The 23,259-nt window shown below is 30.8% G+C and overlaps 2 protein-coding genes across 3 annotated transcripts; both read left to right on the top strand.

The window, feature by feature from the left end:
* Nucleotides 1–5,174: 5,174 nt before the first annotated feature.
* Nucleotides 5,175–14,683, top strand: LOC126836626 (uncharacterized). Of its 2 annotated transcripts, none has more exons than XM_050570193.1 (12): nt 5,175–5,566; nt 5,692–5,723; nt 5,785–5,929; nt 7,274–7,458; nt 8,671–8,815; nt 8,940–9,032; nt 9,104–9,252; nt 9,337–9,887; nt 10,413–13,291; nt 13,590–13,711; nt 13,847–14,004; nt 14,341–14,683. In XM_050570193.1, exons 3-12 carry the CDS (start codon nt 5,819–5,821, stop codon nt 14,397–14,399), a joined length of 4,452 nt encoding a protein of 1,483 aa, XP_050426150.1. In that variant the 5' UTR covers nt 5,175–5,566; nt 5,692–5,723; nt 5,785–5,818; the 3' UTR covers nt 14,400–14,683. The 2 variants fall into 2 exon arrangements, with proteins under 2 accessions (XP_050426150.1, XP_050426149.1); XM_050570192.1 differs by having other exon boundaries at nt 5,192–5,566; nt 5,662–5,723.
* A 5,535-nt stretch (nt 14,684–20,218) lies between these two features.
* LOC126836728 (coiled-coil-helix-coiled-coil-helix domain-containing protein 2-like) lies at nt 20,219–22,324 on the top strand. The gene is made up of 3 exons (XM_050570341.1): nt 20,219–20,408; nt 21,791–21,938; nt 22,004–22,324. Exons 1-3 carry the CDS (start codon nt 20,374–20,376, stop codon nt 22,247–22,249), a joined length of 429 nt encoding a protein of 142 aa, XP_050426298.1. The 5' UTR covers nt 20,219–20,373; the 3' UTR covers nt 22,250–22,324.
* The last annotated feature ends 935 nt before the right edge of the window (nt 22,325–23,259 follow it).

Raw genomic sequence — 23,259 nt, 5'->3', positions numbered from 1 at the left:
GACAGACATCAAACAACTTGTATATAACGTTATATATGCCGCATTGACGTTGACGACGTTTAAAGATGAATTTCTTGTGCTTCTTATATCAGAATTTAAGTTTGCAAAAATAAGCGACATCGGTGACATAAAAGACATGTTGGCAAGAGTGAGGACAAAGGCTAACGGGATCCTAAACGATTTAAACGGATCCAACACAAGCAAAATCGATCCGCTCGGTTTCGAAGTTGACGAACACCAACTGTCTACCAACGATTTTATTATAGGAATCATAAAGGATTTCGAAGACTATTTAACCGAATTTAATGACTTCTTACCGTTCCAATATAAATCGTTTTTGCATTTTATGGATGTAGTTAAAATGTCCGCTGCTAAATACATTTGAATTTTAAATTAACACGAAAACAATAGTACCTAAATCAAGTTATAATTCCATTTTTTAGTGTTATGAGTTGTCGAATAATTTTGGAAAATTATTTGCTTATGGTGTTTACACAATTTAACATATTTAAAATTATTGACTACCGTATAATGCTATTGAAAACATAATAGGTTTGTATTAATTATAACATACCTACACGAAATGTTTTATTTTATTATAGTTGTAGAATATTAGTTAAAATAATAAAAACATTTATTATTGCCCAATTTTTATATATCAAGCTGTAATATCGAAAACGATTGTTTTTTTTTTCAGTATATAAAGTAATTGTAGTATAGCAAATAACAAAACCAAGCACTGTCCAAACCAGCACAGAAATTACCAAAGTGGTGTCCGCAGCATCCACAGATTCACCTCGAAGCGTTTTCTTCGAATATGATTTTATTACTACCAGGTTTTCTATATAAATAATTTTCTGAAACATGCTTGTTGAATTTCACTGCAACTGTAACAAAAAAATAATTATACTCCTGAAGTTATTGCTAAATTGAAAATGTTATTTAAAGGTATTGTACCGTGATAAGCGGGTTATTTTTAAAATTTTATTTGGTATGTTAGAATGATAAAAAGTACAGTCGTTTTTTAAATAATTATGAATTTGACAACTTTCTCAGATTTCATAAATATTGAGTCACTACTAAGGCACTTTGATTTTAATTAATTTCACCTTTTTTACTGTCACCATGTGCACTTATTACTTTTCCATTAAAATCAGTGTCAAAGCGTCATAGGGGACATTGAGACAGTGTTTACCCACTTAGAATTTGGACGAATCATATTTGTATTATTATATTTTAATTACAAATTTTAATGAAAACAATTTTTTTTTCCAAAGACTTTTTTATTTTTAGTTGTGTAGTTATTCCAGTCAATAAATCCAGTAAAAAAATCATTCCAGTATAAGAATAGATATGAGACATTGTCGAATTTGTCAAATTTTGCCAGGCGTAGTGTGAAGAAGGAATTTAAAAATATATATGTATAACAAAAATATATAAAATTTGTTACCTTCTCACTCTGATGTTACTCTAAGCTCCCTTAAACTCAACCTTTCTGAAAATCTTAATTGATCTATAAATAAAGTTTTAAATATATTAATACCAATTGTACTGTTGATTGAAAATGTGTGTATTCATATGTATAAAGATCAAATGCAATACCTATAAAAATATATATTTATATATGATTACAGAGCTCTATAGAATATGGTTCTATTAAAATGCTAAATTTATAACACAATGTTCATAAATCAAGTTATAGTGTAACAAACAAAAATATATGTTAAGTATCGAAAAAAAAACCATTTTAATTTGTATGAACAAGTGTTGACGAATCGAATTTAAAAAAAAATGTAATTAATTTAAATATGCTATTTAAACACGATGAAAACCTAAAGCTACCGTATGTCGTCTTACGAGCATAGTGTTATATACCTACAACATATCATACGAAATACTTGTATTTTATTATAGTATTATTTAAAATATTATAAAAAATAACAATGACTGCCAACATTTGTGCATTTGTGGTATGGTGTTTTGCTATAACGGCAAATATAAAAATAATCGAAGCAGCAGGTAACCACCGGTAAGCCTTATGTTGAACTAAATTTTTTTCTGTGAAATAATCTCGATCATATATTTTGCTGTAGATAGCAGTTGTACATTGTACAAATATAATTCCTAACGTTAAAATGTTTTATAACAATAAAAAGCTCAAACGATACAGTAAAGCATTTTGTAAAAATACACAAACAACTTTGGATGTTCATACGCTTCATACATTAAAAAAAAAATTAGTCCAATTAGTTCCAAATTTGTATAGTATATTCTTAGGACATAGCACTACCGATTAACCTTGACAACAAATATCGCAACCCTTTCCCTTAAAATGTATGACAACTTTTTCTTTAATTCGCTTAAGGTCAGAGAATTGGACGAAGGTAAATCTGGAATGGCCAATGACTATAGCATGTACAATTTTCTCAAAAATCTACATTAAAACTTTTATTAAGAGAAAACCAAAATGCAGGGGAAAATTACACTGACCAAAGTGAGTTTCTAGAATGTTATGTGTGAGTGAATCAACAATCAACAGGTATTCGAAAAATATATTTTTCGTAATTTAATTATTTGAGAAAAATGGTTAACTACGGCAATAAATTGCTATAGACAGACTAAAATAACAACCCTAAACGTATCTACCCTATTACTAAAAATACAATTTTAAGCACATTATCGACAACGATTTTTAATATATATTATACTGGTACGCATCGATGAGTTTATTTGAAAGTGATTTTATCACTTTCAATCTAAAAAAAGCCTATAGACATATTTCCTCTCCCGTCCCCACTGTATTGGCTTTATTTTAATTTATATATAATTTTTCAGATTAATCCTACAAGATTTTACAGTCAAGTATTTCCTGAAAAATATTTATGTATTATGAATAATGTGAAAACATTCAACAAAAACCCCATTGATATTAAAACAGCAGACCACAGAATTCTGTCAACGCCCGGTGTCGTCACCAATATAACAATTTACCAATTAACATTAAAAAGCCAGGCTAAATTGGAGAAAAGAGCTCAGGACATCAAACGCAGTTATTGTGTAATTGTAAACTCGAACATATTGCACTTGAGGAGCATAGTCAAAAAGTTGAAAAGCGGAGAACCTTTCGTCAACTACGAGGACAATGTCAAACGTCTTAAACAGGAAGCCGAAATTATAATTCATCTGTTACTGTTTGGAAATGTACAAACGGGCAAATGGCTTTGGAGTTAGGATTTCGGATTTCGTTTCGAAAAAGTGGAGTACTTACAAAAATATGTTCAGCTATCTATGCGAACATAGGGGGTTTTCGGGCGTTCTACCCGACGCCGATTACAGTACTACATTGCAAGTTTTCTACCTACAACCGTTTTGGGAAGACCAACGACAGTTGTTGTTCAGACCAATAACCCAAGTCGGCGTCGATTGGAGTAGGGCGAAACACCGACATGATGTCGAGGTGGTTATTACCAGAAAGTTCGTGCAAAACCGCTCGTGGATTTACCATCCGTACGGTCGCCTCGACCACCAACACTTGTTGATCAGCATTATCGATGCTAGAATTTATTGTCACCTTTCGGTCATACTGTATGTTTATGAAAAACAATTATTATCCATACTCGACAAACAGACACTGATGGACATAAAAATACTTGTGTACAACGTTATCTTTGCCGCGCTGACGTTGACGGCGTTCAAAGATGATTTTCTCGTGGTTATCATATCAGAATTCGAGGTTTCCAGCACAATTAACACCGTCGACATAAAAGACATTTTGGCAAGAGTGAGGACAAGGGCCAACGAGATCCTAAACGATTTGAACGGTGCCAACACGAGCGGAATCGACCGGCTCACTTTCAACGTTAACGTACGCCAACTGTCTACTAACGATTTGCTGTTGACAATCGTCAACGAATTCGATGACTATTTAACCGAATTTAAAGAATTCATGCCGATAGTGTATAAAGTGTTTTTGCATTTTATGGACGTAGTCAAAATGTCCGCCGCTCATTACATTCAAATTTTAAACTAATACCACCACGGCGTTTGTACATAAATCAAGTTTTAATGAAATAAAAGAAAAAATCAGCGAATATAATTGCAATTTTTAGTCGCACGTGTTGTCGAATAAATCTGGAAAATTTAATTATTTACTTAAGCTGTTCAAACTATTGAACATAACCGTGTAATGTTCATCATTAACATGGAATACTTTATTTCATTATAGTTATAGTATGTTAATTAAAATTAAAAAAAAAATATATTAACACAATGTTTATATAATATCAAGTTGTAATTAATGTAATGTAATAAGAGAAAAATATTGTTTTTTGAAGTGTTGCTAAATAAAATAAAAAATAAAATTTCTTTCACATGATAAAAATCTTGAGGGAATTGAAATTGGTAAGTTTTTTTGACGCTTTAGACCAAAAGTTCTGACAAAATTTCGACTACTTAGCAAGGTCTGGTTTCAGTTTGCAAAGATAAACAGCTTCTTTAGCTATAAGGTTTATCTTATGTAAGGTTATGTGGGTTTTTTTTTAGTTTTCCTTTTTTTATGTAATAAAATGATAAATATTGCCATTTTTCAAATTTAATTACAAGAAACTGAATTTTTTAAAACAACCCTTTTCTCCTGCTCAATAATCGTGTAAATGAATAGGTTGTTTGATATTGTAAAAAAAAATAAAACTATCGTCGCGTCGGTTAACGAGGGAATATATTATGTTCTGCCCCTTAGAATTACACGGTATTGGCAGCACAACATACACCAACGCCATGACAATATTTTCCGTTATCAAAATTTTGCCGCCGGCTGCTGGTATACGTCTGGCCGGCTAACTACGTGGCCGTCAAACGAGTAATATTGGTCTGGTAATTAGTATTATACCATTACACAAAACCCGTTTAAATTATAACAATAATATATTCATATAGAGGTTTATATATAACTAGTAAAAAAAAAAAAAACCGTAAACATTGTAATTGAATTGGTGTGTGTGTGTGTGTGTGTATTGTAGTAAAGTGACACGACTCGATTGCCACGTTTAAAAAAAAAAAAAATCAAAATGTATTCACATATTATTTTCACTTAACCTGTGTTTTGAATTCGTGGCTTTTCACGACCATTATCGATAATGACTTGGCTGGTATGTGGACACGGGCGTTCAATAATTATCGTCGATGATTGTATTTATTTGATTATTCACCTTAAACGTTTCGCGTTGCTCGCATAATATTTTCCAAACTGTAATAACGCCGTTTATATTATTTTGTAATAAATTGTTTATTTTTCCGTTTCGGACCGCAGTCCGGTCAACAGACGGGAAGTCTGTTATCAAACTGTGATAACAAAAAAAAAAAAACCAAAACGTTATCATTTGCATTACGAGCATTACAACGATTATTTACCGCTGTGAGCTGTCGCTTACTTATTAGTTGAAAAAAAATTAATAAAACTCATCTATAATATTATAATCAACGTTCAACAAACACCGTAGACAATTAATCAGCTAATCTGCGTGTGAAATACAGAATTACCAATGTTCGGCGTACATCGTCAAGTGCCGTAAGATAATCACATAATATTTTGTATCGTTATTTTTTTTTTCCTTACCCAATTATGCATTAATATATTATTCAATTCCGGTCGATTTATTATAGTGTTGACATCATGCTGTCGTTTCGTTTCAGTTGAATACCGCTGATTGCCCGAACGCCAATCTGTGAGTGCTAATGTCATTGTGACTACGAATTTACCGTTACGTTAATTTTTCTAATTTTTAGTCGTACCACAACGAAACGTCCGACCGGACCAGTCATGATATCGGCCGGCGGAGATGACGGAGAAGACGACGATGTCGCAAGTAAAGAACAAAATGAGTATTTGTTCGGTACGGATTCCAGTACCGACGAAATCAAACGTTTTAAAGTAAGAAAATTAACCGTCGGCTATTTTAAAAACTATTGCGCTTCTTATCGGAGATTAGAAATTTCTTCAACTCCTATAACTGAAAAGTTATAGTAACTTAAACACTGTAGGTTTTATATTTCATTGAATAACAAACAAATAACGGTAATTATCATAATATGTTAACGATAACATTGATAAGCAAAATATTGTTATTATTCACGTAAGCCCCTTATAATAAAAAATCACAAAAGCGAGTGGTATTTGCCAGATGTAGTGAGCTCGTTATTCATCGTTTATTTGGCGTCAGTTACGAAAGTTGCTAACATCTTAGTAACTAACTACAGGTTTTAAACCAGTCTGTGGATTATTTAATTGGTACGAATAAGCACAATGAAAACTGTAACATGTAAAATTAATTTACACTAATAAATAATTTGCTTGAGAAAAAAAAATTCTTATCGGTAGCGAATAAAATGTTCTTAAATAAAAACAAGTAACTAACTTAAATTTTATCATCGTTTGCTTTTAAAATGATCTACGCAAACCGCTGAAGAGGACGTCACACATCCGTTATTTTCTTCAAAAAACCCGCCTTGGGCAAATTAATTTTATAAAGGCTGTAATGAAACTAAGAAACCAAATTTTCACATAATACAGAAAACATCATTGTCTAAGCTCTACCATGGCCGTTTTTTTAAATATTTCAACCAGTTATTGAATAATTAATTAATTAAAAAAGGACTTTTTTGACTTTTTTATAAATGTTATAGCGTTGGTTGTATTAGGTATATCGAAAAAATACGGGTACTGGAGCATAGATAATTTTGTCATTTATTATGTGTATGAAAATCTTTCCTGAACTATATATGAAGCCTGAGAACAAATAATCCGCGTAAAACTCAACTTAACATAAATTTTTTTTTTAATCGCTGTCAAGGATGCTGTGATACTTTGAAAAATAATTTAACTACCAAAAAAGAGTCCTAACTACTGAACTAATAATTACACATCACCTTTAAGTTAAGATTTTGTAAAAATTTTTCTATACTTTTACTTACTTATTACTCATTTTGAATTGAGTTAGAATTTAGTTATAATAGCAAAAAAAGTTATTATTTTTTTTTTCGATCAAAAAAAAAAACTAAGTTGAGACAATGGCCAAAGCTTTTACATAAACACAAAAAAAACCTGGATTTATAGCAGAACAATAAAGAAACATTACACAATATAACTTTTTTGATACAAACAACAATTAGAAAAATCACAATAAAAATATTTTTTGATTGGGTTAATTCAGTCAATATTTTTTTTTACTTAATGCCATAAAAAATAATTAAATAAATTAAATTTTTTATTTTTTAGGAACTTGGTAAGCGTTTGGAGAAATATCGCATTAGGCATCAGCAATCGGCCAGCCGATCGGGTACTCCACTGCCTCGATGCACGTCTTCTTTGTCGACCACAAGCATGGATTCTCTTTATCCGTTAGATGCTGATGTAAGCTCCAGCCGATCGGTTATACTGCGGCAGTGTTTAGAAGACGATAGGTTTGTATTATTAAAATGAATCGTAGATTAGAAAATCTATAACGCTATAAAGGCGGATTCACTTTATTGGATTATTTTTTGAAATAGTTTCTCAGTTTAAACTTCAAATAATATTTTGTTAAAAGACATTTATTTATTTAAATAGTAAACACATTATTATTATTATTTTCTGTTAATAATCGAGATACTGTTTAAATCAACTTGTTTTTAGTTGAATTTGTTTAAATAGAATTACAATAAGTTGTATTTGTTAGCTGAGTATTTAATTAAATTTTTTTTTTTTTAATTTGTATTTCAATAAAAAATGTATATTTATTTAAATAATGCCCAGGTATATTAAGATAATAAGATATTATAAGTTAAGTTTTTCACAATGTAAGTAACAATTCATTTTTCTTAACGTTTTCTTAAAAGTACTAATTGAACTGTTAAGAACTAGAAAAATAGTGTTAAAAGACCTATATTTTCTTTTCACCATATTTAGTTCTAAAAACATTCTTTTCTATTAAAAATTGATGAAATTCTTGCTTTTTAGTAAAATATTAAATACTTACATATAATAAATCACTAATTCTAGGAATTCGCAAATTTTAGTTTAAAGAAAAATAATATACCTTATTTTGTTAGCCAAAAAACAATAATTAATATTAAAAAAGTATTTGCTTTTAATAACCATTTTTATACATGTTAAAAACAAACATATTTTGTTACCTTAATTTTTAGTTAGCTATACATAATATAATGTATATAAAAAACTATTATTTAAATTTAAAAAAAAAGTACAAATCTCGTAAGCCAATTGAATATTAGCTTGTAATTTTTTTTTTTTTTTTAATAAAAAGTCCATGTAATTTTAACGAGTGTAAAAAATATCACAAATGTTATCGTCAAATTAGATGCAATTTATCGAAAGATACTTGTATACTTATCTTAGTAAATGAATTTATATAACTTTACATAGTTTTATAGCCAGATTCAAGTTCCTTTTATTTTCGGTTCATTATTTTTTTAATTTTATAGTTTTTGATAATTGAACAAAAAACAACATACATTATTATGTACCTATTGATAGTTTTAAAATTAAATATATAGTTTTACTTTTGGCAGTCTTTAGTGATGATAATACAATTTTCTTACCTGATTTTAAACACCACTAATACAACAGCTTGAATTTAATTTATATACAGTGATTAATTATTCTGTTACGTCTAGGATAATGTTAGACGAAAGTGGAGTGACGAGATACATTGGTCAACTAGAAGAACCGTTGCAATTGTCTTTGGACGCCTACGATGGCCAACAATCTCGGAGTCAATTACGCAGCCGTTTGAACTCTACCGCTTCTATTCAGAATTATGTAATGTATTTTTTACTATTAATATTTTATTGTCAGTAGTGATTTTGTAATATATATACATTATATATATATATATGTATATATAATAGTTTAAAATCATTTCTAATAGAATTTACATTTTCAGGATGAAATCATTGATAAACGTCTCCAAGAAAAAACCAACGAAGAGTTGAAAAAACAAATTCAAGAATTGCGCGTCAAATTACAAGAATACGAAGTAAATTAGTTAAAATGAAAATATCAAAAATAATAAACTAATACAACCCATGTCTGTTCTAACACATAAAGGTCAACATGGAAAAAAAAGATAAGTTACTGGTATTGAAAAAGACAGCCGTGGACAATTCGATAATGATGGAAAAAAACAAAACTCATTTGCAATCCATCAAAGCGTTGGAACAACGTCGCGCCGACGATTACACGGAATATTGTAATAAGTAAGTTTGCCAAAAAAAAAAAAACACCTTTATAACACTTTGATTTTAATCTAAATTAGTTAATATATATATATTTTTTTTTAGCTTGGATGAAATCCAAAAGACTTGTAAATATTTGGAATCGAAAAACTTACATCTGCAAAAGGAAAATTCCGTTTTGCACGCCGAGAAAATGAATTTGAGGGAAGATTACGATAAGCTTTCAATTGCTCACGACGAACTCGTTGCTTCTGTGCGTAATCAAGCCGCCAAAGAATCGTCGGAAGCCGATAAGATTGAAAAACTCATGTTCCAATACAATCAATTGAAACAGGAGAATACGCAGTGCTCAAAAGCGATGAAGGTGTTACAACACGACAACGAAGTATTGCAAGGCGAATTGGAAAAAGCTAACGCTAACAATGAATTGATAGCGGCTAAAGTAAATGATTTAACGGCCATTGCTTGTGAAGCGGAAAGCTTCAAAGTGGAAAACTGCGGTTTGAAAGAAGAGATAGAGAAACTACGTCAGGAAGAAACGAGTTTACGAGACAATTTGGAGAAATTATCAGATACAAAATTGGAACAAACCATCGACGGTGAAGGACAAGAAAAACTTATCGAAGACAATCGTATCTTACATCAGAAAATTAATGGTAAAATATTGTTGCGTTAACAACATTTTTAATAAGCCTATAAAGTTAATAAGTTTTTTTTTTATGCCCAACTGTCATCGTTATTTTCATTTAACTTTTTTGTTTAAATAACAACAAAAAAAATGGGGTTTATTAAAAAAAAATACATATTTAGTATTATTTTTAACGTTTTTCCTATTAATAAAAATACTCATTATAATGTTATTTAAAGTAAAAGTATTTACCAAAAAAGATTTTATTTAATATTTCTTAAATTACATTTTTTATTAATACTTTTTTAAAGTCTATTCTTGTTTTTTCTTAACATTTATTTGTATTTAAAATGTTTTAATTTACACATACTTTGCCCAAAAATAAGTAGTTTTTTCAAACATTTATCTACCATCAGTCTAATTTTCAGTTCTGAAGTCCTAAAGTTACATCTAAAATATAAATCCTCAAACAAAAAAAATCAACTTCCCATCGAATGAAAATTACTGTACAATTTTTAAATTTAACTTATAATTATTATTTTTTTTTTTTCAGAATTTCAGACAGAGACTGAAAGATTACTCGGTGAAAATGATTCGTTAAACAAACAATTGCAAAGTCAACTCGGTCTTGTTCAGGAAATGGAGAATCGTTGGACTCAACTGAAGGAGGCGTACTTGAAGGACAAAGATCGAGCTACGCTTATGGAGAACGTCATTGAAGAGTTACAAAACAGTAACAGCCAGTTGAATTCTGCAAATATGGAATTAACCAATGAGTTGGAAATGACCAAAGCCAACTTAACCGATACCAAGGACACTCGTGTACAAAGTGTTTCCGAAGAAAACAATCGCCTACGAACCCATTTGTCGTACTTGGAGGTGACCATAGAAGACTTGCAAACTAAAAACGATGAGTTGAAAAGCACAAATATCGCTTTGAACGAACAAATTGAAAATTTAGTTACATTGAAAATGGAAAACAGTCAACTAGAAGAAAGAATCGACGAGTTGATCAGTGTGGTGAATAAATACGAAGCTCAAATTAATCAAATGAACGACGTTATCGGTCAGCTAAAATCTTCCCAAACGGATGCATCCGCCTTAGATTCGCTGAAAAAACAAAACGATGAAAAAATTACAGAATTAAAATCGTATGTTGGCCAACTTACAAACCAGTTGGAAGTTGTCATGCGAGAGAAAAATTTGTACGCAAACGAATGTTCTGCGTTAACGAGTCGTCTCGAAGAGAATAATGCGGCGTTCACTATGACTGTCGAAGGTCTCCAAAAGCAGCTCGATAGTGTTTCAAAAGAAAACAAATTTTTGATCAACGAACGTCCGTCTTTGGTGACTCGCATTGGCGAAAACGAAACAAGTATTTCAAATTTAAACAGCGTTATCGATGAGCTGAAAAATCGTGTAACGGCACTGACAAAAGAAAACAACGCGTATGTAGCCGAAGAACGACCGACCCTAATCAACGGTCTCGGGGAAAAAGAACAACAACTTACCAACTTGAATGCGACTGTGGAACGACTCAAGGATCGTTTGAAAACTATTATGAAAGAAAACGACAAGTTTGTGACGAAAGAACGGCCGGCCTTGGAGGCTCGAATCAACGAAAACGATATTCGTCTGTCGCAGTCCAACGAACTGCTAAAACATTTTCAAGAGAAAGCCGCTCAATTGGATATCGATTTGAATGCGCTGAGGAACGAAAACTCTGAACTGGCTGAGAAGTTAAAACGTTTACCGAACGATGAAAACTTGGAACAACAGTATAAATTGTTAACGGACCGGTTTCAAAAGCAAAAGCACTTGTTGGTGGCCAAAGCCAAAGCGCTGAAAGAGTGTGAAGCCACTTGTCGAGGACTGGAACAACAAGTTCAAACGCTGAAGGAAGAACTTGAGAATCGCAATACAACGGTACCGCAACAAAACATCAACTCTGAGCGCATTGGCCCGGTTCTTAGTCAGTGTGACCAAGACCTTCAGGAATGTCATAAATTGATTAACACACTTGTAAACGATTCGAAATCATTCCGTGATCAACAAAGTCATCAGATGTGTGCTCTAAAAAATGTATTTCAAAATCTGTCATTGTTGTTTGAACAGCCCTACGATGTTGCCGATTTACGTCAAGTCATCGGTCAAATATTTGCCCAGAACGCAATTAACGACGATGAACTAGAAAACTATTTACAGACAACATTTACCAACGCTGTAAACATCCTGGAAACGAGCAACGACAATAGAAACGCAAGCGCTAGTCTTCCTGAAGTAAAACTAATAGCGCAGACCGAAGTGGACAAATTGATATTCGAAGCTGTGGAAAACGTTAAATCAACTATGCAAAAGAAATCTATAGAATTGAAACAAGAACAACTACAACGTCTGAACGATCAAAATGTAAAACTCAAAGCAGAAAATGAAATTTTAAAACAACAACAATCCGAAGCTGAATGCAATAAGAAACGAGAAACGACGCAATCGCAACTGTGGAAACAGAAGTTGTACAACAATTGTATTAACACTAACGACTCTTGTACACAAACTCTGACAAATCAAGAAGTGAAAGGTGAACCGAGTGTCTTAAGAGCTGAATATAAAGAAGTAAATGCCAAACACAACAGTAGCGTAGTAACCGAAGGTGGGGAAAGCGAATTGAAATCTCTACAGCGTCGATACAACAGCTTAAAAGCCAAATACAAACAACTAAGAATCCAACAAGCACCAGTAAGCGATCGTGAAAACAATATTGACGAAACCTTTAACCTAGAAAGGAAAATCACAACCTTAGTCGACGATCTAAAACGAGAGCGTGAAAGATACGATCGGTTAAAACAACGGTTCGTACGCGAAAGTGAAACGCACGCTGAAGACATGTCGCACTGTCAAAACGAATTGGAAAATCTAATGTATGAAAAACTGGAACTTAGTCGACGTTTGGCGGCAGTTGAGGAAAAGTATCAAATACTTCAAAACGATTACGACCAATTGAAAAGCTGTAATTTAGATAATTTTAGTAATTTACCGTCGGAAGTGAACAATAAACCATCGTCTATTGACTGTGACAACGATGATGAACCCGCTGTACAAGGCGACACACAGCAGCTGTTCCACGACGAGCCGCCAACCATCTCAAATGCCGCCCCGCTATCGTTGCCCGTGCCGGTTACCAATACCTTAGAGTCCAATGTAAACGCAAGCGAAGAAAACCAAGACCTTCAGCAGCGGTCCATAGCCGAAAGAGATCGTTTAATAGAATTCCTTACGGAGAAAATCCAGAAATTGGAATGGGATTATTGCAATAGAAACGCCAACAACGTTGAAAATTCCATTGTACAAGTACGAGACCAACTCGACAGGGCTTTGGCTGCCGTTCATGAGAGAGACGTACGATGTGACGAACTCACGTTGGAGCTCACCAGAGTGAGTATTTAACCTAACCTAACCGGTCCCAAATTAAATTTAGAGAACATTTTTTTTTTTTAATTTCTTTGATGTTTTTATTGTATATTACACAATTGTATGTTTTTCTATTAAGTTAAATCGTTATCACATGTGTGAATATTATCACAAATATAATATTAAAAAAAAAAATTATAATAAAACAAAGTTGAGCACATTGTAATGAGCCTGGAGACTAAAAGGGTTAATTATTTTGGATCTTAGTATGTGAGTGAATTGATAACGGCTAATTTATTACTCGATACTTGTTTTTGTTAAGCTATTGGAAGAACGCGATACGCTGCAGTTGAGACTGTCGAACGCTATTAGACAAATTCAACAAGTTTGCGAAGACCAAAAAAACTGTCCTCAGCAACAACCGCAAAACATAATGGATGACAAGTATTTATCATTTTTTTTTTTTAAATTGTACACAATGAGAAAAGCTGTCTTTTTGACAACAATTATACAAAAGAATACAAAATAAACTTGTACTTTAAAAATTATTTTTTATATATCGATAATGTATATTTAAAGGATCGAAGAGTTACGTGGACTGCAGTATAAAAAAGATTATGGCTTGTACACTGATCAAGAACGTAGACATGTATCTCAAATGCAGTTGCACAGTCGAGATTCAAATCCAGCAGCCGTACCCAAGGATACGTCGTCGCCACAATCGCTTCCCTCGACGGGTAACAAAAAAAATACCCAACTTGATCTTTATAAGAGGCAAAAAAAACGCAGCTGGTGTTTTACATAATACTTGGCTTAAAATTAATAGCTTATAGACAATATTTGATTAAGAAAATGTCATTAAAATAGTATTATTACAGGATTATCATACGCTGTTTTCTTTGTCATACTATTGAACAATTTTCCAAAAAAAAACCCAGCTTTGTTTTGTTTTAGCCCAGCTATTTTTTGTATATGCCCAAAATTATTTTGGATTTCATTGAGCTTATGAATACTCAAAAAAAAAAAAAATAACAACATCATTACACAGAAAATAATAGCTAATTGTTTTTCAGCCGAACACAACTCGAGCGGTTCCAGTTCGCAGTCGTGGTTCAAAGACATATTATGGTAAATCAAACAAACGGTTGCCGTCTTACCTATATTTTATTTTTTTATTTTCCACCAAAATCACTATGGGTGGAATTTTGTTATTTTGTTTTTAAATTCACGGAATTCTAAGTTTTTAATAGAGTTTGGGTAAGTTTTGTGTTTTAATTTTATCTTTAAATTTTGGGAACACAATTAAAATTATTTTGTTGCTATAAATAATTAATTATTAGCTAATGTTAATAGGCATAAACGTTTTCGAAAAATAATATTTTCCTTTTATATCCATATATATATATAGTTAAATGTGAAAAAATTATTTTAATTTTTTATTTGTAATGCAATATTATTATTAACTAATTATTATACAATTTATATATATTTTTTTTTCAAGTGAAATGTTAATAACTTGTTTATGTGCAAGTTTTTGTTGTGATTTTTTTTTTAATTTTCGGCAAATAAGAAAACTGTAATACTTATTACAAAATAATTAGTCAGTAAATAATATTTAGTTAATTATTATTTTACTCGGGTGCTGATTATTTTTTTAATGTGTAAAAAACCATAAATATAATTAATTATACTTATTTAATAGAATATAATATTTTACCAAATGATTATCATTTTGTAAATATACAAATAGTTTTTTCGTTCGTTCGGATTTCAATTAAAATTTTAAGAGTTTTTTTTTTCTAAACCATTCGAATAAGTCACACGCTTACTGCCGACACCGTCTTGATCGTTGTTTATTTTTTTCATAACAGTTTAACAAACACCTAATAATTATTGTACAATATATTTAAGAAAAAAAAACACCAATTTTTATCATTTAATAATATTTATCAACTATGCAAAAATATTGTAAGTCTTATCAAGTAAAACAAAGTTCATTATTTTTTGTTTTTTTTTTTTTTGTATTTAACTTATTGATTTTACAACGTTGGGATTTATTTTCTAATTTTTAACTGTATTTAAATTTTTTTCTTTTTTTTTCTTAAATTTTATATTTAATTATAGTTTAAGTGTACTACAACCCATAAAAATTCTTTCACGGTCTTATGTTTTTATGTGATTGGAAACATAATATGAGATCTTACAAATAGTACCGTAGGACTTAGGATTGGAATCTCTGAACACAGCTGTTAGTGTTAACCATAACGTAAAATAACGACTCTCTATTATAACTATGTTAAAAATACTCGAATTAGTCACAAATTTTTATGGAATATTTTTTATTTAAAGCGCTATTTATTACTTTTAGTAGTAGTCTTAGGACTTAGGGGTGGGAATTAGACTGTAGTTGGATCTCGAGTGACACTACAGTGTGTTATAATTACAATAAGCAATGCTTTATCGATGTTTGTATATTTCCTACCATTTACAGCTGATGCACATCAGAGCTTTCATTTGATGTCTAATTCTAAAATATTTTCAACTTATGATTTATGTTAACACTACGATGTTTTTTATAAAACAAGTTATATTGGACATTTGTACATAAAAGCATAAAAAACCCAAAAAAGGGTTCAATGTTGTTTAAATTTGGTACACTTATTTTTTGTTAATTTAATAGGCCATAATATACTAAATTTCTATACAAATCGGCACAATTCAAAGCAAGTGGGTACAGTATATAACAGAAGTTAGCAAAGTTGGGCCAAAACAGTTATTTAATCTGAATGTGATATCATTATTTGAACTGTACTGGTTTAAGCTAAGTACTGGATATATTATATATATTTTTTTGTTTAGTCGACGCGAATTGTGAAATTTTTTAAAGCTAAATTTTTTTAAACTATTTTGTAATAAATTGTTAAAAACTATGGAATGGAGTTGTCGTCAATTTTAAAACGCTCAAGTACTGCTAAAGTTTTTGTCTGATAAAAAAAAAAAAAGTAACCAATAAAGAAATCTCATTACTGTACTAATTATAATTTTGTCCTTTAAACTTATTTGGGAAATACCCAAGTCGGACTAGTTCAGATAAATTTGTTGCCAATGCTAAATCTGAGTTGCGTAGAGTTAAGTTCATATTTAAAATTTAATAAAAAGAAAAACCGTCAAACAGATAATTACTATGTATTTATTATATATTATTTTCATTGTTGTACACATATATTATTGTAATGCGATTTTGTAAACTTCTACATTTACTTGACTTCATTGGCAAATTTCTATTCTACTTACTATATACTGTGTTGTAGGCCAGACTTGACGGAGATAAAAAAAACCATTAAATTTAAGCTTCTAGATGGAGGTCTCATAGTTTCATTTTATTGTATTAACATTTAATAGACAATGTACATACAATTAACCTAAAATAATAGGCATAGGTATAGTAGGTACATGTTGTTCTGTATCGGATCACAAAACATGATGATTTGGATTGCAGTGTTTGTTATCCGTATGAAAATTTATATCAACTGTTGAAAAATATAAGTCCATTAAATCCAAATTCCATTTCCACGCCCCTCCCCCCCCCCCCCCCCGAAACCCCACTAGTACAAGGGGTAAGTTTTGAAATTTACATAAATCCATATTATGCGACATGAGAAATTGTACAAAACTATTATTAATGAGCTACCATTCCTACTAACTGCGTAAAGGGTATTCACAATTTTATGATATGCGGTTTTGTATTGCTATATATATGAAATAATTATTGTTTTAGCTATACTAATCGAAAATATTAATCACCTACCTATTTTGTTTTATGGTAATAAAAAAAAAATTGTACTGTTCAATTGTAAATTACATAATTATCTTTTCTGTTTGTCGACCTGATATTGTTTTCATTAAGATTAAGCTTTATTTAATAATACTCCGCTGCTGTCGGCCCAAACATACCAACATCTGTAACTTAAACCATTTGTCTTTGCAAGCTACAATAGTTGTTTCTTATTGCCATATGATAATATTATTGATGGTTAACATAGTAATATTGTATTGGTCGATAACCAAAGATAGGACGTACCTATGTCTTTAGCATGGCATACCTACCTACTCTTATTTTTGAGAGCATTACATAAGTATATTCCGTCAATTTAAATGTTATGATCGAAATATTGAGCAACAATCTGCTCTAATGATTTATTGAGATGGATTATTATGTATAAGCCTTTTTTTTTTTATATCAAGAGGTGATAAATTCGGGTACATTTACTTGAGAAGCAAGTCTTAAGATAATATGAGGCGCTCAAACGAAATTTACTTATTGGAGTATTAGTCTTAACTGATCCAAACCTAGTTCAATATAATCGTCTTCAATTACAATTTTGTAAAACAATTTAATTTTTTCACTGACATAAACGTATTCATCGTTTGAATATTTTGACTTAATTTTATCCTTGGATTTATTGTAATTCTTCAAGAAATAATAATAACTCATATTAGTTGATTTTATAGTACAAGCTTTATATATTTTGTGTTCCGAAAAAACAATTTTGTTTCTCGCAATACCAGAAATACTTTGAAATATATCTTCAGCTAAGTTTTTGTCGACCCCGTCATCTTTGTTCGAAAAAACCGGGTTCGGATAACGATTTATGTGATCATATACGTTTGCGATAATGTGCATTATCATATTACGATAATTATGATAACAACTAGATGTATTCGATGAGAGTTTATCCATGTCAACCAAACCATCCGTCATGTGCATCAGCATCAGACTTGACTCTTTAAACACCCAATAAAGTTCACTTACACAAGCTGCGAATTTGGTTGGCTCCTTTTCTTCTCGACATCTTTCGACAAAGCCCATCCACGTGTACTTGAGTGTTTTCAATCGTTGGACATAACGGCAATTTAAAAATAATATGAACTGTTCGACCGCTTTGTCGTAGTTGTCTCTGCATATCTGTTTTGCTATTAGAACATCAATACTAATTCTGCCAGCGACAGGGTCGTTGATTTTTATGGCCTTCATTTTTTTCCAGCCCGGTTTCGTGCGAATACTATTTAAAATAGCAACCTTATTTATATCGACAGCGTCATCATACTTATTCGTTTCGTTCAGCACCTTGTTTAAGTTATCCAATCCGAGTCTTTGGTAATCATCTTTGATTATATCGCTATAAAATGATTCAATTTTTTCACTTAAAAAAACATAATATTCATCGTTTGAAAATGTTAAACTACTCGTTAACCGTTTGTACCAACTCGACAAGTAGCCTAAACTCATATGGGTGCGATATATAATACAGTTTCTATTTACATTGTTTATCTGAATGTTCGCAAGTAACACAGAAATTGATTTAAATATTTCTTCGGTTAGTTTTTCATCAACAACATTATTATCGTTTATAAATTCCGGGTTTGGATATAAATTAATGAAATCATACACGAGTGCATTAAAGTGCATTGTTATTTTAAGACTATTGTGACAGTAATAAAGTTTGCTTAAATCGTTATAAATAAAAAGTTTCTCCATGTCAGCCAAACCGTCAATCATGTGGATCAACATCAGCCCAGACTCTTTGATCACGCAATAAAGTTTACTTACGCAAAATGAAAAATCCACAACATTTTCCGCTGCTTTTTTATTTTCACAACTATTCATAAAGCCCGACCAAACAGTCCAAACCGTTTTCAATCGTTGGGTATATCTGCAACTCAAAAATAAGCTGAAGTAATATAGGGTTTCGATGTAGTTGTCTTCGTTGATCTGATTTTTTGTTAGAACATTGGTATCAATTACATTATATTTATGGTGCTTAATCTTTAGATTTTTTATTTCACACCAGCCTGGATACACGCGAATTATATTCAAATGATCAATGTAATCCTTATTTATATGGTAGGGCGTTTCACATGCCATATAATTATGAAATAAGATAAAAGGTAAAACCACAAAACTATATTTGTAATACATTTTTAAAATTAAAAGTGATATGTTAATTTTTACAATACTAAGCAATTCAGTATGACAAAAAAAAACCCATAAAATCTACCGAAGAACGACCCAGAAACTATACCAGAAAAGCCTAGTTTAGACAAAAAAATATCGATTGTGCATATACACCATAAGGTAAAACATATGTCCATATAAAACAAATTGAAGATGTATAACATCCAACGGCTAAAAAACAATAATACACCTTTTATTGTATGTACGACACCCAAATGTTTTTTAAACTTATAAAATAAAAACATAACGTTTGTGACGAACATTGTAATATTCTATGCGGAGCTGAAGAAGTATTTTTTTTTTTAAAGTTTACATGTCAATAAAAAAAGCTGTACTGAAAAATATTTTACAATAACCTGGATCCTATAACAGAAAAAAAAATATCAATTATGCATACAACAGACTTGATCTCAATGTAGACATCATTACTTTATTGGGCTTGATTTTTGGGAGGTGACCTGGAACTTTATTTTTCTTTTGAATGCTCTCTTTCCCATCACTCACCGAACTCCTATGTGAGTAAAAATATTATTGAGGTTTTTTAAAATAAAAATTAATGTTCTTTCTTTTGCACTATTTTGGAAAATTGTTTCACAATTACATAAGTTCTAGATACAATAAAATTGTTTTTAAATTTATATCTTAATCTCGTTTCACATGTCAAATAAATATGAAGTATAAAAAAAGTTATATCACAAAACTACATTTTTAATACATTTTGACGATTAAACTAACCTAACCTAACCTAACCTAACCTAAACGAACCCAACACCAAAGAGAATGGAAACTGTTTGACTTATAATAGGTATCCCCTCCAAGAATTTATTTTCCAACGAGAATATTCTAGAATTTCACCGATGAATGAATATGACGTCATGATTGCACCGTGCACAGCTGTTTAAAAAATTAATTTCACTGTCTCATTGTCTCCATGGTAATTGGCGAATTCAGATTCAACTACTACAATTTCCAAGTTTCTACCACTTTCATAATTCAATATCTATTTTTCTTATTTGACTCTCAACCTGCAACCAATATAATATTATTAAAATAATTATTATTTGTACGAAGCGTTTATCGATCTTGCACAATGCCAAAAGGTAGACGTTCACCATCCCCGAAAAGGTAATTATTGTGATAAAAAAACTTGTACCTACTTTGTATTTGGCAATTTTTATCTTATAACCTAACTGATAGAGTAAGTCCTAATTGTGTTTTATGCAATGTTATATCGTTCATTTGTCGACAATGTTAAATTTAATTGTCATCATCAGCTTAATGGCCTTAAATGATGATGGTTTCTTGACGAAATTTAGTTATGAATAAAAAAGATAGAAAAAAGAATAATTTTTTTAATCGCTAATGAATTAAAGGTATGCCAGAATTACACATTAAATATTACATATGTTTTTTTACTCGAGTTGTTCTCTCTGGTAAAAATAAAATCTACTTCTTCCGGAAAGAATTACATGGACAAAAAAAATTCATTTTAACATCTTTTTTTAATCATAAGTTTAGAAAAACACTTTTTTTTTAGTTGGTGAGTCGAATGTTATTAATGCCTGGATCCTTAATAGTGTGGTTGCATTAATTACATCGTTTCTGTACCTGTTTAAATTCCAAAACATTACAATTTTACAAATTAAGTACTTAAAGCATCTCTTTATTATAATGTTGTCGATCTTATCTAATTAATAATTTGTTCACAAGATTTTTATAAATACCTTATAGTTCCATATAACTCTACGTTTTTTATATAATCAATAAAGAAATCAATTTTTTACTCGCATAAATGACATTTTGCAATATGTATGCCAATTTTAGCAATGTATGTTTCTTTTCAATAGAATTGTGATTTGGTACTCATCACCTAGAATGTTTTTGTGTACTCATCCCATCAAATACCCTGTTTAAATATCCAAAATGCTATTACTGCTACTACCCTATGCCTCAAAAAAAGTTAAAAATAGTCATGGTATTATTGAATTAGATTGCATAAAATGTTGGCAAGGTTATTTGGGGTTCTTTAACAAGTTTTATAATTACCTAATATTGTGCAATACTGGGACGTCATTTGAAATACTTAGTATGATAACAAAAGTAGAAAATGTTGTGTACTATACAAATTCAAGTATAATATTTTTTTATCACTTCCTAATTACCTTTGATATGACTGTGGTGTACCTTGTGCAATAAAGAGCAAATTTGCTGGACAAATTGTTCAATAGGCAACATATATATTTTTGGAGAAAATTATTTATTTCAATAAATAGTTGTATCAACTTTTTGAGACTGCTCTAGTTTAGTTTTTTCGCTGAACCTGAGCGCAACTTTCTAAGGGTTTTAGTTCACACATAATTTTTCATTATACTTTTTTTCAATACAATTTGCTTCAAATTTATACAGGTCAAATTATAATTATTTTTTTATCCACCAAAATTAGAGTTGGTATATTTCCTTGGACGTATACTAAGATGATAGAAAACATTTTTTGATAAAATCCATAGGCATTCAGTTCCTTCTAGAACTGTTTCAAGTAGCCCAGCGCCACAACAGAACAAAATTCAAGTCCGTGCACCGGCTGAACCAAAACAACTTGGGTTATTCGGTGAAATGGCAGCAATTTCCGGTGGCGTAGCTGTTGGTTCTGCCATTGTAAGTAACTGTAGTTGAATTTCAAATGTGTGGTAAATAAAATACTAACATGTTCAATATTTTAGGGGCACACTGTGGGACATGCGGTATCTGGTTTAATCAGTGGTGGCGGTTCTAACAACCAGGCACAACAAATCCAACCAGTTCTAGCTATGTCCATCGACCAGAGCAACCAGCAAGGTGGACCGTGTGCTTTTGAAATCAAACAGTTTTTACAGTGTGCTCAAAACAATGATGATATTTCGCTGTGTTCTGGATTTAATGAGGCTATTCGTCAATGCAAGGAAGCTAATGGAAGGACACAAATATAATTTTTCAAGTGATTTCGAAATTTTGTTTTGGTTTCAGGTACATAACCTTAATATTAACACCATAAAATTAAAGAAGATAAGATATTTAAATATATATATTTATTTCTTGTGTCCGTGTGTAAGTATTTGAACTCCTAAACGACTGGACAGATTTTTGTGAAATTTCGTGTGCGCGATTAAATTGATTAAAGAGAGGTTTAGATTCACAATTTGATTTGATAGAACATGGTTTTAATTTTTAATTAAGTACCCGACGGTTGACGCCCGTTATGTTCTCTTCTGGAATGGATAATATGCACTTATTAAACAGACCAGCGCATTAGGTTTAAAAAATATTACCGTTGGTTCAGAAAACTAATAACAAAAAACCATTTTTGTCATAAAGAAATATCCGAAAACATGATTGTTAATTCAGACACTCATCTAGGATGACAATACAATATCCTGTAATAATATTGGGACTCGGACATCCAGATTGCCCTACACAGAGTGATACGTGGGGGTCATTTCACTAAAACTTCATGTTTTTTCAAATCTTCCAAAATTAATTTAGTAATCTATTCGCCAATTTTTTAAGTACCTTTAATAGGACTAAAAAGTAAATAATAAAACATACAAAACATTTTTTTTTTTAAGACATGCTTTTCTAAAAAATAGTAAAAAAGTGAACTAAAAAATAAAAAATAATTTTACTACAAGAACAATTTACCAATCAGTCGTAGCACATTTTATTTATAATGTCATTTACCTTGAAAACAACCGAAAGTTAACTACAACTTTAAATAATAATATCTTAAATTTTTGACTAAAAGGACACGCGTGGGCCCTATTCAACAAGGTCCAAATTTATTGAGTTAAGTATTATAAAATGTCAAGCAATAAAATTGATCGAAATTTAAATTACAAAAAAACTTACAATATATAACATTATTCGAAATGTCATTCGATAAATTGACTAGGGACTTTGTTAACGCACTGCTAACATTGTCATATCACTGATAAGAGTGGCC

The sequence above is a fragment of the Adelges cooleyi genome, unplaced genomic scaffold (genome assembly GCF_023614345.1).
Source record: "Adelges cooleyi isolate 19-005CV unplaced genomic scaffold, UGA_ACOO_1.1 ACOO_flye_CR_arks_rails_tigmint_CR_PRNA_247, whole genome shotgun sequence".
NCBI lineage: Eukaryota > Metazoa > Arthropoda > Insecta > Hemiptera > Adelgidae > Adelges > Adelges cooleyi.
The sequence above is the reverse complement of the archived record's forward strand: the minus strand, read 5'-3'. Positions and strand labels throughout refer to the sequence as shown.